This window comes from Neoarius graeffei, chromosome 12 (genome assembly GCF_027579695.1).
Source record: "Neoarius graeffei isolate fNeoGra1 chromosome 12, fNeoGra1.pri, whole genome shotgun sequence".
NCBI classification, from domain to species: Eukaryota; Metazoa; Chordata; class Actinopteri; order Siluriformes; family Ariidae; genus Neoarius; species Neoarius graeffei.
The window spans coordinates 6,279,470-6,297,983 of record NC_083580.1 but is presented as its reverse complement, the minus strand read 5'-3'; the positions used below and the strand labels follow the sequence as shown (position 1 = coordinate 6,297,983).

Sequence of the window (18,514 nt, the reverse complement as noted above, 5' to 3'; positions counted from 1 at the left end):
AAGTCGCCAGGTCATCACAGGGCTGACACATAGACACAGACAACCATTCACACTCACACTCACGGTCAATTTAGAGTCACCAGTTAACCTAACCTGCATGTCTTTGGACTGTGGGGGAAACCGGAGCACCCGGAGGAAACCCACGCGGACACGGGGAGAACATGCAAACTCCACACAGAAAGGCCCTCGCCGGCCACGGGGCTCAAACCCGGACCTTCTTGCTGTGAGGCGACAGCGCTAACCACTACACCACCTTGCCGCCATTGTTTCCTGAGATGGGTTAACAGTTTTTTGGAAATGCTTTCTTTGATTTAATGTTGGAAAATTATTATTTTTTTAACTATACAAGGTATAGTTAAAAAAATTCATCCATGTACTGTTTTTACTTGTTTTATTTTCCCAGAACATACAAATATTTTTTAAAGCATACTGATTATTTTATTTTAAACTAATAGCAGCTTTCAGACTGACCACAGAGACAGCTTTTTGCTTTTTCAATCGATTAAAATTGTAGAATAACATTCCACGCATGCGCAAAGGGCGTGTTGCGTCACGTTACAATCATGCAGTCCATATGAGAATTCCCAAAAAGTCGTCTCACAAGTCCCGCCTTCAGCGATATGATTGGCTGATAACTCATAAGCTGTTTTATTATTGGCTAAGACTTGTTCATTATCCAATCACAGTGAGGGAGGCGGGTGTAATAAAAATAAAAATACTAAAGCTTCACGTTCAGCTGTATGGTCGCTGGGCGACGTGGACGGCACGTCAAAGTGTTAGCTTGCGAATGTTAGCTCACAAGCTAATCTGACTAGTGAATATTCCTTCCTGTGAATAAAATAAATACGCGTTTCGACACAAAGAGCTGCCAGAAAGGATATTTTTAACAAGAGGTGTCAAAGCCGCCATTTTGTAGGTGAGTTAGCGGTTTTAAAACTCCTTTAGCCGGCTTGCTAGGTAGCTATGCTAACTCCGAATCTGCGTAGTGTCCAGGTTAGCTGGTGCTAAGTGTAGCTATGCTAAGTATCTGCAATTGTGCAATATTCTTTCCCGTGGGACAACTTAAATAACGTACATAATGAAAGTGTTTTTTTTATTAATTGTTTATCTTTTTGTATTTTTTTTTTAAAGCTAGCTAGCTTTAGGGTAACTCGCTAGCTGTCTCTGTCACTACCAGGATTTAGCTTGCAAGTAAGTTTTCAAACTAAAATGACTTCCTGGTTGAAAAGTGTCACTGTTTTTTTTTCTTTAAACTAACATGTTTTGCATAATTTGGGTAATGTTAGTCTTTCATGTCCGCTTCGAATCAGTAGTTGGTGTTTAATAGTGCAGCTTTAAGACTTCAGGCATTTTTAGAACGAGTCGGCTTCAGTTATTAAATAGTGCGTAATGACGTCATTACGACGTTCTTGCTTTTCATTGGTTGTTCGGTTATACTGTATTTAGTGCTGTCAACAAAATAACACCATGACACTTGATCGTTTAGCTTCATTTTTTTTTTAAATTAATCAGAATCAGAACCAGAATCAAGTTTATTGCCAAGTACATTTGGACAATTTGTTGGTGCTAAACAAGGCGACTGGATTTGCTTGAAATCCTTGAAGACGTTTCACCTCCCATCCGAAAGGCATCTTTGGTTCTGTCTGAGTTCCAGGTATTTATCCTCTAGTGGACCAAAAGCAACCCTAAGGAGAATCATCGAGATCATATGGGTCGTTGACCCTCTCCGTCATCCTGTAGGTTGTTGGGTGTGAACGCTGTGAGCGGTCTAGTGGGTCGTGGATTTGCTTGAAATCCTTGAAGACGTTTCACCTCCCATCCGAAAGACTTCTTTGGTTCTGTCTGAGTTTTTTTTTTTTAAACTTTATTTATCGAGGGTGGCATAAAATATCACATGATAATATACATATGGCCCTCAAACAAAATGAATGAGAAACAGAAAAAGTAAACTATACGTAACTACAATTAAAATAAATAAAAAACTCACGCAAATTACAAAAGTTGGTTGATACGAATGCTCTTTAGCATTCCTCTAAAAGTGCTAAGTGATGAACATTCCTTAAAAGTAGCTGGGAGACTGTTCCAGAGTTTTGCTGCGCTGAAAATTACCGATCTTTGCCCAAAGGCTTTTTTAACTTTAGGTAAAATTAAATTTTTGCTTGAGCTATTCCTTGTATTTCTACTGTGGACAGTTCTGAATTGAACAAATTTATCACTGATGTATGTTGGTAATAAACCATTGATAGCTTTGAAAACAATCTTCACTTTTGATCTAGCTACTCGTTCATCAAATGGAGTGAACGAGTTCCAGGTATTTAGTCTCTAGTGGACCAAAAGCAACCCTAAGGAGAATCATTGCGGTCATATGGGTCGTTGACCCTCTCCGTCATCCTGTAGGTTGTTGGGTGTGAACGCTGTGAGCAGCCTAGAGGATCGTGGCTTTGCTTGAAATCCTTGAAGACGTTTCACCTCCCATCCGAAAGATTTCTTTGCTTCTGTCTGAGTTCCAGGTATTTATCCTCTATTGGACCAAAAGCAACCCTAAGGAGAATCATTGAGGTCATATGGGTCGTTGACCCTCTCCGTCATCCTGTAGGTTGTTGGGTGTGAATGCTGTGAGCATCCTAGAGGGTCGTGAGCAGTGGTTGCGTTAGACTTTTTTTCGTTGTCCGTCATTTTGACGGACAGGGTCGTAAAAATTCCGTCATTGTCCATTATTATCTGTCATTTTATTTTAACTTTTAAATGACAATGTATATAGGCTATAAATGCTATATATTTAATAACTTGTGTTTTCATGGACTCATTTTCATTTAAAAATTAATTCACAGAACAAGCTTGTATTATTTAATCATTTATTTATGTATTTATGATGCAAAAAGACGCACCGAGATTCTGACGTTCGGTCACTTGTGAACCCATTCTCCCTCCGCTAAAAACATTGCGGCTGTTGTGCCTTAACGGGCATATGAACAATGTTATTTTACAACGTAGCAAGACAATTGCAGTTAAAATATGAACAGTCCACTACAACGATTTAAGTGACAATCTAATTTGACCTGTTTGCGTGAGCTCAAACCTTCCTTCTGGCCCGCATGGATTTAAATTGGCAGCTCGCTTGTGCATAATCAAAGTCTTCAACGGAGACTGCTGCCGAGGCAATTGTCATTACATTTTGCGTCTTTGCCTCGGACAGACGACTTCTCGTTGACGTTTTAATTTTATTCTGAAGGCTGAACCCGCGCTCTGCTGCGACACTGGAGACTGGAATAACCAGCGCCACTTCAGCCAAAGTTCTGAAGTCGGGAAACATTTCTCCCAGGGAAGTGATCAGAAGCCGGCAAGAGCCTCTGAAAGTTGGATTTCCCGACCCTGCTAGTACTGTGTCATGGTGAGTGTGTGTGTGCACTGTTCAGGTTTGGACACCCGGCAGACTGTAAGAGGTGTATCAGTTTGGGATATTGATGGCTCGGCGTGTTTGTATTTGCCATGTGCAACACAACCTTAAGTTGTGTTTTTAGTGCCTCGTTACAGGCAGCCTGTGATTTCTCGACATGCTTCTCCATCTGCACACTCTGAGTACCGTGCAGGCTTCGATGTGGCTTTGGCTATTTTTGTGGTCATTGAGGGCCAATTTCTGCATAGTCGTGCAGCCTCTGACAAATCCATTGGCGACTTCTGCTCTCCTACAGATGTCACAAAACATTTTGCCCCTTTCCGCCCGCAGCCAAGTAAACTCCCACTCCCACTGAGCCCTGTATTCCTGCCTGACCTCCTTGCCACTTGTTGCTGCTTTCCCCGTAGCTGCCGGTGCTGCTGGCTGAACAGCCGTTAATGCCTGCCCATCTTCATCCTCCTCCAGCGCATCATTCCCTCTCTCCTCTCTGAAGGCCATCACAGTTGGGTTTTTTAAAAAATCCTTTCACACTAATGCCGCTTTTCCACTACCAACGCGGCTGAGTTGGGCTGAGCCGTGCCGTGCTGAGTCGAGCTGAGTGGGGCTGTTGGAGTTGCATTTCGACTACAACCGTGCTGGCTGGAAGTGGGTGGACACATTGGGTGGAGTTAGCGAAAGTGGGTGGACGTCACGTGATGTCGTTAGGCGGCGCAACCAGTGACATCAGTGATCTTTTAAGCGGTAGTCTCACGACCCGGATAGTAAACAATAAACATGGAGTCGTTAGTGTTGCTGGTCTTGGTGCTGTGGCTTGTTGTCACCGACAACGCCAACAAATACTGGCAAGAGCGTATAGATGAGGCGAGGCGCGTAAGGCTTCAGAAATTCTCATAATTCTTCTTCCAGGTTTACGGTGTTTACAGATCCCAGCGTGCTCGCGGGGCATGTGAGGACACGCCTCCTCACCAATCAGTGCACAGGGGAGTGTCTCCTCACGCCCCTAGCCCCACTCGGCTCGGTTTGGCTCGCTTCAGCCCCACTCCAAAACCGTGCGAGTTTTGGGTGCTAAGCAGGGCTGAAGCGAGCTGAGTCGTGCTGCTCTAAGGTAGTCGAAACGCGAGCCGTGTCGGGCTGAAGTGAGCTGAGAAAGGGTCGTGGAAAAGGGCCATAAGCTGCCGTGACATCTTGCTACATCGAATGTATACACCACTTATCGTAACGCTCGAGCCAGATAGACAACGAATGGATGTGAGGTGAAAGAGATGACAGCTAATCAAGAGCTAATCGATATGCACGCGCTCGCCACCAACAGGTTAGGCGCGTGAACTACCGGCTACTTAAATTGATCATCTGTCAAAATCACGCACGGCCTTCAGATTCTTCCGTAGGCTACTTAAATTTGTCATAGTGGGGGTCGGCTCGGCTCGGCGGAGCCTGGAACCTGACACGGAAGGTCTTAAATAAAACGAAGTTATGTTTAAATGTTAGTTTGTCTACCCGTGCTCTCATTAAAATGATAGTTTAGCAGATATTCGAGCAGTGATGTTCCTAAGCTTGCTGGGGAAGAATACAATAAATCGACATTTGTTTCATTTTAAAAACAAGAAAACAACTAGCCTAAACGAGCGCTATTGCATTAAGACGTACAGGCAGGGAAACGACACAAACAACCCAATACATCTCTTTTTTTTTTTTTAATAGCAAAAATGACGTCTTCTGCAGAGAAGGGAAACATTAATGCATCTCACTGTGCTAGTGGTTAGGAAAGTCAGAGCGCGGTCAGGAGCGCGATGGGCGGAACAGCCTTGCGCAGTGGCTGCAATGTATACATGAGTAGCCTATGCACTGAACATCAAGACCGCCGCAACGTCGGCTCAGATTGAAAGTGACGGCAGTGAAGACTATGTATACTGTATGTAAGAAAACTCTGCCACAACTTGCCAATCATTTCAATTGCGTGTTTCATTATGTTTTATTATTGTTATTATTAGGCTATTATTGTTATTGGTAATGGTAACGGTAAACATCCGTCAAAATGACCGACGGCCTTCAGATTTTTCCATCATAGCTAAAAAAAATCCGTCAATGACGGACAATTGTCGGTTAACGCGACCTATGGTCGTGAGTTTGATTGAAATCCTTGAAGACATTTCACCTCCCATCCGAAAGGCATCTTCGGTTCTGTCTGACTAGTTAGGAGTTTCAGGTATTTAGTCTCTCGTGGAATAAAAGCAACCCTAAGGAGGATCATTGAGGTCATATGGGTCGTTGACCCTCTGTCATCCTGTAGGTTGTTGAGGTCACTGGGGGCCAGGTGTGAACGCTGTGAGCAGCCTAGAGGGTCATGGATTTGCTTGAAATCCTTGAAGACGTTTCACCTCCCATCCGAAAGGCTCCGGTTTACGATGACCTGAGAACCTTCAGAGACATTCTCACAGTTTGCTTTGGTGATTGGTGCTTTAGCAGTTGAGAGAGAAGAATTTAGCAAAGCCAAAAGTAGCTGTATACTAGGGCTGTAACAATATGCGTATCGAAATCGCGATACGCAGAGCCACGATCCGTGTTGCGATACAAGAAGGCAGAATCGCGGTACACCCTTTCAAACTTCTCCTCAGCCCAAAAACAGAGGCGCTTCCAAACTTCAATTTATGAATACTTTACTTTTTATTTAAATTACATTTTAAACTTACTTAAATTACTTTTTTTTTTTTAATATCTATTAGTAAGTCGTTTTTTCGCCGACCTGCGACAATCTTCTGCGAGTCACGCAACGTCCACACTCGCCACTGGCAGATCATTCATTTCTTTTAAGCGGTCGCCATTCTGGTTGCGACGCGGGGAGCGAATCTGTAAACAAGCAGCTCATTGGCTGGCTAGGTGTGCCACAAGCCAATCACAATCACTTGACCGGAAAGGCATGCAGTGTTGCCAGATTGCGCGGGTTTAGGTGCTTTTTGGCTGGTTTTGAACATATTTTGGGGTGGAAAACGTTAGCAATATCTGGCAACACTGAAGGCATGTCTGCTTGGGCGGAAGCCTTCTGCGGCAGTTACATTTTGACACGCGAGCAATGTTTCACTATACAAATTCCGTAATTTCCATCTGTTTTCCGCGATCACAGAAAATCATTGGCCCTATGAGAGTGAGACAGTGAGAGAGCCACCCCCCAAAAAAAATCTTAACGGATTTACACGATTTGGAAAAATGACTTTTTCAGAACTGAAAAAAACAGAGCTTCCGGCTCAACAGTATTATTTTGAGAAATAAAACAGTCTTTGGATATACATTTGTTCATTTTTGCATACATATTACTCATTCTCTGCAGTGGTCTGAATTATTTGTTATTAAATAGTTAATGTAAGTAAGTAAATGTTAATAAGTCAAATTTACTACTTTAAAAATACATTTAAAAAAAATCGTGGGTGTATCGAATCGTGGGTCAAAAATCGCGATACGAATCGTGAGTTGGGTGTATCGTTACAGCCCTAATATATACATATAGAAGAATCTGAAATGTACAAATTTGAAAAAGTGGACATATTTAAGGGGTACGTGCATGAGTTGTTGAAGTCCGAGCTGTACAGCTGTGTGTCCCAGAATGTGCAAAAATGGGTCATGTGATGATGAAGAGTCATGATGATGTGTGTGAGAGGAAGAGAATGTGTCTAATGGGCTAAATCAATAACCAAGCTGTACAATGTGAGCTGGAATGTGCAGTCAAGGTTCACAGAATGGAGCTTGAGTGCGTTAATGTTACAGATTGAAAGTGTGAGATGAGTCCGTGGGGTCTCTGACCTTACTGATGATGCCAGCTGCAGTGAGTAAAAAGCTGGCCTTATGGCGTGAGGTTTTGGTTCTAACGGACCGTAGCCTTGTACCAGAGGGGAGCGATTCAAAAAGGTTGTGTCCAGGGTGATGGGGGTCGGCCACAATCCTTTCTGCTCTCCTCACGGTCCTGGAGTCGTACAGGTCCTGAAGAGATGGAAGGTTGCAGCCAGTCGTCCTGGCAGTGGCAGCAGCGTACCAGACGGTAATGGAAGAGGTGAAGATGGACTCAAAGTGCACCATCATTGGAACTAAATGGTTGCCGGTTCGATTCCCCGGACCAGCAGGAATGGCTGAAGTGCCCTTGAGGAAGGCACCTAACCCCTACTGCTCCCCAGGCTGCTCTGGGTGTGTTGTACGTCGCTCTGGATAAGAGCGTCTGCTAAATGCCTGTAACGTCATGAAACAAACTCGAACTTAAATCTCAGCATGAGGTGTTCATATGGAGCTTCGGAACTCACCAAAAAAAAAAAAAAACCTACCTACTGCGTATTTAACGAAGTTACTTAAGGTGGGGTTTACATTAGACCGTATCAGCGGATCATCAGATTAACGTTTTTAAAACGATTAGTGTGCACACAGCAACGCCAATACACGATTCACGTGCACACAGCAACGCCAATACACGGATACGCTCGGCTCCGCAGGCATCCTGCGCTCCAAATCACTCCGCCCTGAACAGTGAGTGCCCTCTGGAGGGTGCGCACTCCGGCCCTGCGCAGCTCACAGAGCGCGCGAGTGGAGCGCACGAGCAGTGATTCGGGACTGAGCCGCTGTGTGTGTGATCTCAGCGCATATCACTTACCACTTGCAAGTGGAAGGATGGCAAGCCTAAAGACAATCATAACTACACAATGGGCAGTATTTGCATCAGTATTTGCAGTATTTTCATACTTTTATACTCTTTAATGAAAGGTGATACAAGGCGGAAGTCCGCGCCGTTTTTCAGCAGTCGCGTCACATGACCAACGGCAGCGAATCAGGAAGGTGGATGTCACAGTGACGTTGTCCAATGACGACGCCAGCTAGAGCTCAGCACAGCGTATCCGCGTATTCTCAATGTTTACACAGCACCGGACCAGACACGATCTGGATTGAATACGTGGACCCTGGCGGATTCCCGTTTCCAGGCGTTTTAATGTAAACGGACAGCGCATCCGCGAAGAAAACGAGACAGATACGGTCTAATGTAAACTTGGCCTGAGTTTTTGCCCTTTTTTTTTTTTTTTGTGCGTGTGTGTCTGTGTCTGGTGGGTAGGTGGGGTTTCCCGTGCTCTCCTTTCTTATAAATTTGCTAACGGGGACGTGTGGATGTCTCAGTGTTTTGTCTTTAGTTAGCTAGTGAGGAATATACCGAGCTCGTGTGTTTAATCAGAGCAGGATGCAAGGTGTGGATGTGCTGAACAAACACTCGCTCCTGTTACACCTTCCCCGCCACCCTGAGTAAGGTGGTTAATGAGGGGTGTGTGTGTGTGTGTGTGTGTGGGGTTAAAGAATAACTCGGGAGCGTTTTGTTTTAATGGAGCCGGTCTCTAGGATGGAACTCTTTCTGCTGTCACGATAACTTTTTAATATGGAATTTGAGTGGAATGATGGTGTAGTGGTGTGTGGGTCATGTCTCCTCCCCCATTTAAAAAAAAAAAAAAAAGACATGTGCAACACCTTTGAGTAAGCGATCACATGACTCGTGAAACGAGTGATGAGCACATTTACAGATTAGACTAACAGGATGATTTTAGTATGAAGTAAAACTTAGGATCATTGGTCTCTCTCTCTCTCTCTCTCTCTCTCTCTCTCTCTCTCTCTCTCTGTGGTTGTCTTGCAAAGGAATTAAAAATAATTCCTTGTCGGTTTTTCAGCGTGGCGATGTGACTGAAAATAACGATATTTTCAGTCCGTGACATAGCGTCTCAGTGTAGCTGTCGCTGCAGCATCACCAAGCTTTTTCTTTCATCTGTGGTGGTGGTGGTGTTGAGCTTGTTTGCTGGTACTAGCTAGGACTTGTAACCATAGCAACACTGTTACAGTCTGAGCCGGAAATCGCGAGTTCTGATTTTCAGCACCCTGAATTACGTTTCAGTGAAGAAGCCAAAACGTTCATGTGTTTAAAACACGAGTAAATGTGTCGCTCTGTTCCAACCCGAGTCCTGTGAGGTTTAAAGGCCAATTTATGCTGACAACCCAGTCCTCGCAGATAGCGTCTGCGTCGCCGTCGCCCCCCCCCCCCCCCCCCCCCCCCTTCGCAGACGCTCTGCGCGCACCTCCCAAAAATTGTGACCACAGCAGAAGCCTCACAGACAAGAGGGCTCTGATTGGTCCACTCTACACCCGCTGTACACGCACTTCCGCTTCACTACTTTCCTGGTTTGTTTTGTTTTCACGACCGGCATTTTTAAAAACACGAGCGAAGATGGAGCAGCATGAAGAGCGGTTGATTGAGGAAGTACGTACATCTATACGACTCCAGTTCTAGTCATTATAAAAAAAAAAAAGTTCTAGTCATTATAAGTAACCGGAGGATAAACACTCCACTAACCACACCCACCAACTACTCCTAGCGACTTCGCACCCCCTTGCGTTGTGCCGGTGAATAACATCGTGCACGCCTATTACTCCCCGCTCAACAATAAATTACAACTGTCTGCGAAAAGCTATCTGCGAAAGCCTTGTCGCAAGAGCATGCAGAGGCCTTAAGACGGCTCTAAAATCCTCACGGAGTTTAAGCCACCCATTTTTTTATCTTTAGGTTCACAGATTTTTTTCAACGTATTTTTGATGATGTTGGTCGAAATAAAAAAGTGTCCTTGTCCTATTATTATTATTATATTTTTTTGCGTGGCAAAATTTCAATGTCGGATTAAGATGATAAAATAATTTAAATTCAAGAGACACACTTTACACACGCGTGCGCGCACACACACACGCTTATGGGTACTGAAATGGGGACATGAACTTATTCACCTAAAACCATTTCTTTTTTTACCATCAGGTCACAAAACGTAATCTTTAATGAATGATATGTTAAAAGATAACTTTTTAATTTTCTGAGATGTAATAACATATTTATATGCCAAAGTCAAGCCTATGAGTTCCAAAATGATGTCTGTTACATTACTTCTGTTACGATTGTCCATCTCGCGTCTGTTACAAATTAATTACAATCTCGCTCTATACCATGTTAATCTTATTGAAAGAATGTGTACGTTTATTCTACTACACATGTTTATTAATTATATTTGCTAAAACATCACCTTCCTATGTTTCAAAAAGTAATTCTACATTGTTAAAATTGAGAATCTATATGTCCACAACACTTCTGTTACGTTCTGACTTTGGCATATAAATATGTTTTTATTACATCTCAGAAAATTAAAGTTATCTTTTAACATATCATTCATTAAAGATTACATGTTTTGTGACCTGATGGTAAAAAAAGAAATGGTTTTAGGTGAATTTTTAAAAATAAGTTCATGTCCCCATTTCAGTACCCATAAGCGTGGAATCACTCATATATTAGGGCTGCACAATATATCGAGAAAGTATCGATATCGCGATATCAGTTTGCGATACACACCGCAAAAATTACTTAAGTTTCGATAAAAGGCACATTTTTCTGTGCCGTCCAATCACATTTGAATGTCAACAAGCGCCGCAGGATAACTCCGCCCCCTATTGCAAAACAAGTAAAAGCCTCGTGGTGATGGCGGAAGGTGGGAGCAAGTGTGGTGAGACAAACTTGTGTGAGGAGGAACTGGTTTCCAAAAAAAAAAAAATGCACGTCTGCTATTTGGAAGTACTTTGGATTCAGGAGGGGTGACGTACTGCAAACTCAGGTACTTTGCAAGACCATGTACCTGTAAAACAGTGGTGGGGCGGCTCACTGGGACAAACACTGCTGTACAGAAGCATAAAAACATAAAACCGCGCTCTCTCTCTCACACACTACCGCTTGCCATTTTGAATGCTTTATGTTAATGTAATGTAGTTTTCAGTTTTTTGTTTACTTCAACTTAAGACATTTTCTGCTGCGCTCACAAAAATTAAGAGATTTAAAGATGATTGATGGACACCATTGCAGGTGTAGCCATGTTTTTCCAATAAAAAATAATGTTGGAATGGAAGCGATGCGCATATATATATATATATATATATATATATATATATATATATATATATATATATATATATATATATATATATATATATAAAATAAAAATAAATGCAAGACATGCACTACGTTCAGACTGCAACCTGAAACGACCCATATCCGATTTGTGAAATCCGATTTTTTTGTTAGGCCGTTCACATTACCAATTATATGAGACTTGTATGCGATCTCCAATATGAACGGAAAACGACCCAAAAGTGTCCCGCATGCGCAAATTGACATGTAATAAGCACATCTACGTAATACGTAAACAAAAAAAAAAAGCACACTCCTTCAAGTTTCCACCAAAGAGGCGGGATTAGCCAACGCAGAATAGTGATGTTTGTCTCTTGTTGATGACGTGTAGGTCGCATGAATGCGACCTGTCCGGTCAGACTGCAGTCGCATGTGAAAATAACGGATATGCATCGGAATTAGGACCACATATCCAAGCGGCCTGGGTCGCATGTGAAAAAATCGGATCTGTGTCGTTCAGATTGTCAATAACAAATCGGATACAGGTCGCATATGGGCAAAAAAATCGGATATGGGTCGTTTCAGGGTGCAGTCTGAACGTAGTCCTTGACTTCAGTTATATACTTGTCACAAACATTCAAAATATGAAAGACTTCTTCCACTTCCATCTTTTAATACTGATTTCATATACAGTATTTCAAATTTTAAAAACATTTATTTGGTTACTTTGACTGCATACATATTTTTTACAAGAATACTGACAGCAGTCACCCTATTAAATGCAATTGAAAATAACAGAACCGAGAGAGAGGTTATATAATAATCAGTAAAAATCATTTCAAGAAATGTAAGGTTCTATAATGATACTGGAAGACATGAATGTTAAAGATTTTTAATCATGTTAATTTACATAAAAATGAATACTACATAAATATAAAAGAATGCAACGTTATGATATAACCTCTTTACATAGTGTGAGATGAAAATTTATCAATTGAGTTTTACAACCCCCCCCCCCAAATAAATAAATAAATAAATAAATAAATATATATATATATATATATATATATATATATATATATATATATTTTTTAATATAATATTTGTGTGTGTTCTTGTGTACAAGTTTATAACACGGACTAGCATTCCAGTACTTCTCTGAAGGTATATGTGGTCATATGACCGTTGAGCTCTCATGCACACATCGAAGGCTGATACGTTCGTGCTACTTGATTCGATAGGACTCTCTGCAGCACCATCCTCTTCTAATTCCACAGTCAGATACTTGCAGCCAAAATCGCGAACTAACGTTATGGCAGGCGTATTCGGCATCGCGCTCTTTACATCACCACCACCTTTCTGAGAACCAAAGATCGTTTTGATCTTTTCATTGTTTACTTTCAACGCTTGAGAGACGAAATTGCCCACGTTTTGGTTAGTGAGACAGTGAAAAGACTTTTCTTTACCACACGTCATGCTTACATACAGTTGAGGCGATAGCTCGGAATCCATGCTGTCAGCGTCAGCCATGGTCAGCACGATTATGGAAAAAATGATAATCACGATTATCTTGATCAAAATTGTAATCACGATTATTCTTGATGTTAGGGAAATCACTTAAATTTTATTTCACTCTATTCAAACAAACAATATGAACAGCTTTCAGTGCAGAATGAAATTTAAAAGAGAAATTCTGATTTCCAAATGACAAATAAATGAAATTTATCCAAGAAATTACCAAAGAATGAAGGAACTGAAAACTCACTCGCAACAATTACATAGCATTATACTGAGGCCTACAAGTTTTTAGCTAGAAAGAGCAGCCTATCAACACACTCTGGCTTTAAACATGAGCGAAGGCAGGTCACAGCATTGCCTCCAGTGCTAAAAGGGCCAGTCCATGAAATGGGGTTACCAAAATGTGACCTAGAGGGAGTCACTTAAAACAATTTACAACTGAAAACAACTTTTATTTCCATGAAGCATTGACCATATAAGAAAATATAACAGTTGTTAAGATAACTCCTGCTCTACAATGTATGATAAAATCCATAAATATTTACCCAGTTGCTAATGTAACAAGGACACGAACAAGCTTTTAAAAATAAAGGAAAAATATTGATAATCAATTTTTTTGCTTTTATTTGCTTACTTTAAACATTAACACTGAATAAGAATTCATTAGAAATATTAGTTCAACATCATAAACACTGAAAATATGAAATAGCAGTATTTCACAAACTTCATAAAATCTCTAAGATTTGAACAATAACAACAGTCATTAACAGGAAACAGTTTCATCCTCGTGTTATACAAGTCACAATAACATAGTAGACTTCCTTATCACATAATATCACCAACTGTCGGTCGAATGCAACATGGTTTTAAGCATAACTTTGCTGGACACGCTGATAATATCACCTACCTGCTCTTGCTGGCCGCCATTTTGATGCCATTGATAGCGACGAGAGCACGTGTTGTGGTGTGCGAGATCCCGCGAGAAGTTATCTCGCGTCAGTTCAGCTGACCTAGATTGAGTAAATAGGTCTCGCAGGTTGTGAACGAACCCGGAAGTGAGTGGACGCCAAGTTAGGATGTGAGAAAAAACATCGATAATTTCTTTTATTGCCGTTTGTTTAAATTTCTTTCTACCTACATCGTTTTATAGTATATTCTTCTTTATATTAAAAACATCAATCATGATTTCAACTCGTTTTATCATTTTTTATAAGCCTGGTTTCTAACGTAACACGGTAGTTACGTTCACAACCTATTTTTAGTGGATGAATTCGAAGCTAAATAGTTTATAGAACCTTCTTAACTTTATGATGTGAGTGTAAAACTAAATTGCAAGTACCATGAAACTAATTTTATTGAAATTCTCAGAAAGTAATGAAGGTTTATTTAAGCTCAAAGTCAGCAAATATTCCATGTCACAAAAAACGTGTCATCCGTGTCCAGTCACAGGGGAAGAAAATTTCACATTTCTTTATTTCAAAAGAAAACTTCATTTTTTAAAATTTATTTCTTCAAACAATATTTATGGATAATCTGCTAAATATTTCTTTAAATCATGGAAATTAAAGATGAAATGATTATGTAAACCCGGACCAGTGAAAAGTAACATTTCATGGACTGACCCAAATGCGCTCAATCTGTTACCGACTCTCACGCTATCACCCCTTGAAGAAGATACCGCCAGTGTTGCCAGATACTGCTGACGTTTTCCAGCCCAAAATGTGTTCAAATCCGCCAAAATGCACTTAAAACCGCCCAATCTGGCAACACTGGATACCGCTGCACTGAAGCTCTGCGCACTTGGCTTGCTTGCTTATTTAGGCGGAGTAATGAAACCTTACATGCGTCGGTTCGCCCCCTAATGGTTTGGCGGAGTACTGGTCAAAAAGTGCTTGATCAGATATGCAGCAGAGGTCGCATTTTAAATGGAAATAAATCGCGATTTTCATTTAATTTAATCATGGCAGCCAAAATCGCGATATTCGATTAATTGTGCAGCCCTAGCGTCAGCCATGGTCAGCACGAGTTTGACACTGTCGTAAAGCGGTCGTAAATACCAAAAAACATTCGAGTGAACACTCAGTGTCGTAAATAGTTTCGTTTTCGGACTCGGCTGAAGTGGATATATACAACACACATTGTCGTTTGTATTTGCGATTCTAATACTTAAAGAAATATGACCTAGTACCAGGGATACAGTGCTGTTACCAGGGCTCGAAATTAACTTTTTTTTCTTTGTGTCCCCCAGTGGTCCCGAATTCTGTGTTGTATTGTCCCGAATGGAAGCAATAGTGTCCCCATTTTTTTCCTCTCTGAAATAACCAGTGGTTAATATTATCATATGAAGTTACTATTATATTTGTAACTATGCGATTTTGAGCCCTTTATATCATTTTTACAATAAGTCACAAAACACAAGTGACACATGTCCTATACATCATTTACTTCAAAATTAGTTATTGCATTTTCAGTTTATTAAACTTTGGCGATCTCACTGTATGAATAGATACCCGTTTATTTAAAGGGGCCAACTAGCTCATTCAGAAAATGTTTTAACTCCCTACATCTGCAGTACACTTTAGTTGAAAATAAGACCCCTTTTATGTTCATTTCATCTACTTATACCTTGAATATCTGTTGGCATATATAAGGCCAACTTATCATTTTCACCATTACCGTTATCCATTTTTATGTAATATACCTGTTGCCCCATTCAGAGATGTTCTGAAAGCCATCAGCCATACCATCAATAGATGAAATGCCCTTGAGCAAGGCACCGACCCCAACACTGCTACAGGGACTGTAACACTGTAAAAAACCGTAAAGTCACTTTGGATAAAAGTGTCATATCATATAAGTGCAAACAAAGCAATGTAATGCAAGATTTGTTTTTTTTTTTTATTGTAACCTTTAGTCATAGAAATCATTTACATTATTTACAGTGCTTAATTTCATTTTCTTTGACCTAGATAAATTTCCCATTCATTTCTATGGAATTATTTGAAAAACTACACACTTTCAAACATCCGCTGCTCTGGCATGCTTTCACCTAGAGACATGATTCAAACTTTAAAACGTAGAGAAACTTCTCCTCTGTGGATCTGGCATTCAACTTTTTGCTAGGTTCTATACTTTTGGCTCAGTCCTGGCTCAAACACCATGTGGGTTCCTGGAGAAATTCCGGCTTTATAATGGGTGTCTATTGCGTTACACACCAGTGGAGCTCGTTAAGTTAGAGTGTAGAGAGCTTGGAAAAATAACTCAAACGTTCTCATTTAAACTGTGTTTTCAGCCCCAATTTTCACTCTACACACACAATTTTCTCAAAAGTAGTAGCCACACTTGTCCTGATTCACACAATGTGTCTATCTACACGATAGGACTTGCAGTTTTTGAATGAGAAGCCTGAAAGTGAGGAGAGGGCAGGCGCGCAGCCACATAGACTGCCATTATAAACGTGGCTGTGCTTTGACTGTTGAATCAGAAAAGTCACTCGTTTTTAACTCGCTCTAGTGTCCTCAATTTTTACACTACAGACAAAAAAAAGTACATCAGTGTGTTCAGGAGACCCTTGTGGCACTCAATGTGAAATAATTTTGTGAATATCTCCTTCTGTTTTCGTGTAAACCCCCGTTGTTTGGAGGGAGCACTCTGACGGAAAGCTGCCCTTTTTGTGTGCCCCACCCGCGCGCTGAGCAGAGAGAGACAAAAATACAGTCCAGCTCAGCTCCGGCAACTGTGACTGCTACGCGCACTGCATCACTCTCACGATTTCCCCCGGGGGAATTGTCGTCTCTAGATCTATTTTTTTCCATTGTCCCAGATATGATAATTTTGTGTCCCGATGACATTTTTTATGGTCCCCGGGACGTCGGGACACCGTTAGTTTCGAGCGCTGGCTGTTACAAGAAAAATGTGACTTTTTTTTTTTAACATTTCTTTTTGTACGTTTAAAATAAAAATACGCACAGACTTTTTTTTTTATTTTTCTAGCAGTAGTATTTAACTGCCATCGGCGGATCCGTGATCCGAAAAATCTAAAATGAGTCGCCTTAACAGATGATGCAGACATATCGGAATATTAATGATGACGACCCTGAACTCTGGGAGGCCTTGAGGTTTGTGCTTAGTGCCTCCCACCCGGTAGCAGTTAAAGCTTTCTGAGACACCGGTCTTAAAGAGAAGGGGTGCGTGTTTTTTGTCAGGTTGGTCTCTTCATAATATGATAACGGCGTGACCCTGTTTTTCCTGTCACGTGTAGGGTGGGATTGTTGAGTTGAGTTTATTTCAACAAATGATTCATATCCTATGATTTAGAAATGTTAGCGGCATAACACACTCCACTCTGTCTCGCGCTGTTTATCCGTCAGCGTGGCCCCGATTAATTCCTCCGCCTTGAACCGTATCGGATCCCGTTGAAAGTGATCCGAATCGTTTTCTTTCTGACTCCTCAGCTGATTTGATGCATCTTTTTCTTACAGCAGATTTGTTTGCGTTCCATCCTCTCCTAAAGGACACGCCCGTCATTATCAGGTGATTGTTGAATAAACCGGATTAGTCAGTTAGCTTCTCTACACACTCGCTCTCTCATGTTCTGATGGAGTTTGGAGAAGTTTATCGAGTGTTTTATGGAAGGAGTCTCCAGTGTGAGCAGACAGAGGGAAAGCAGTGAGGAACTTTCTGCTACAGGAAGTCAGGACACGAGGCTTTTTGCACTGCTGCTTTTATTTATTGTGTTTACTGTTTCGTGGATGTGCCACAATATGAAATGGAACCATAAACGCGTAAAGTCTAGTGTAGTTCTTTTAACTATAAAATTGTCGGCAAATTTTGGTGTAGGACGAGTAAACCACATCAGGATGTTCTGCTTTAGGAAATTAATAGGCTGACTTCAGGGGGGTAACAGGAACTCTGCTTCATTACACCAGATTGTTGATTATTTTCCTGGAACAGCACACCCTTAAGTGTTTTATTCCTGACACATTGCATGGTTCGGTTTTGTATCTGTTAAGTGCAAGTTAGTAGACTAATATTTCTTTTTCAGGGTTTGCAGAGTGAGGTGATGAGGCTCTGAGAGAGAGAGAGAGAGAGCGCGTGGAGATGGGTGCCAACACCAGCCAGGTGAGCGACCTCGCCGAGAGTCAGAGCATCCGCACTCTGATTGGTCCCGAGCCCATTTCAGAGAACGAACCCTTCTGGAACCAGCTCATCTCCTTCACTTTCACCAGCCCCTCCTGCAGGTGAGCAACACACACACACACTGGTATTCTAGCACACAGCTTCCGGACTATTCCAAAATCTACCTCTCTCTCTATCAATCTATCGCTCTCTCTGATGATCTTTTTCTCTCTCTCTTGCTCTGTCAATCTCTTGCTGTGTCTCTCACACTCCTGTCTGTCTGTCTTGCTGTCTGTCTATCCATCCGTCCCTCTCAGACAGAGAGGGATGGATGCATAGACAGACAGCTATAGAGATCTTGCAGTCACGTGACCGGAAAGTACACAGCCGCCATCTTGTCGGTCAAAAACACCGCTGAATACTGCTGCACTCGTGTACAGAATGGATCAATTTCAACCGACGGACTACACGGCTCATTTTTCTAATGAACAGATAACTAGATACATGTCTAAAATAAACGATCTACAGATTTG

General features: G+C 41.5%; 1 protein-coding gene across 1 annotated transcript in view; it reads left to right on the top strand.

The window, feature by feature from the left end:
• The first annotated feature begins 730 nt into the window (after positions 1 to 730).
• The window catches only part of dym (dymeclin), a 213,472-nt gene continuing 195,688 nt past the window's right edge, over positions 731 to 18,514 (top strand). The window contains exons 1-2 of the mRNA XM_060935419.1: positions 731 to 916; positions 17,908 to 18,103. Coding sequence (XP_060791402.1) covers positions 17,964 to 18,103 — 140 coding nt within the window. The 5' untranslated portion in view covers positions 731 to 916; positions 17,908 to 17,963. The remainder of the gene's footprint in view (positions 917 to 17,907; positions 18,104 to 18,514) is intronic.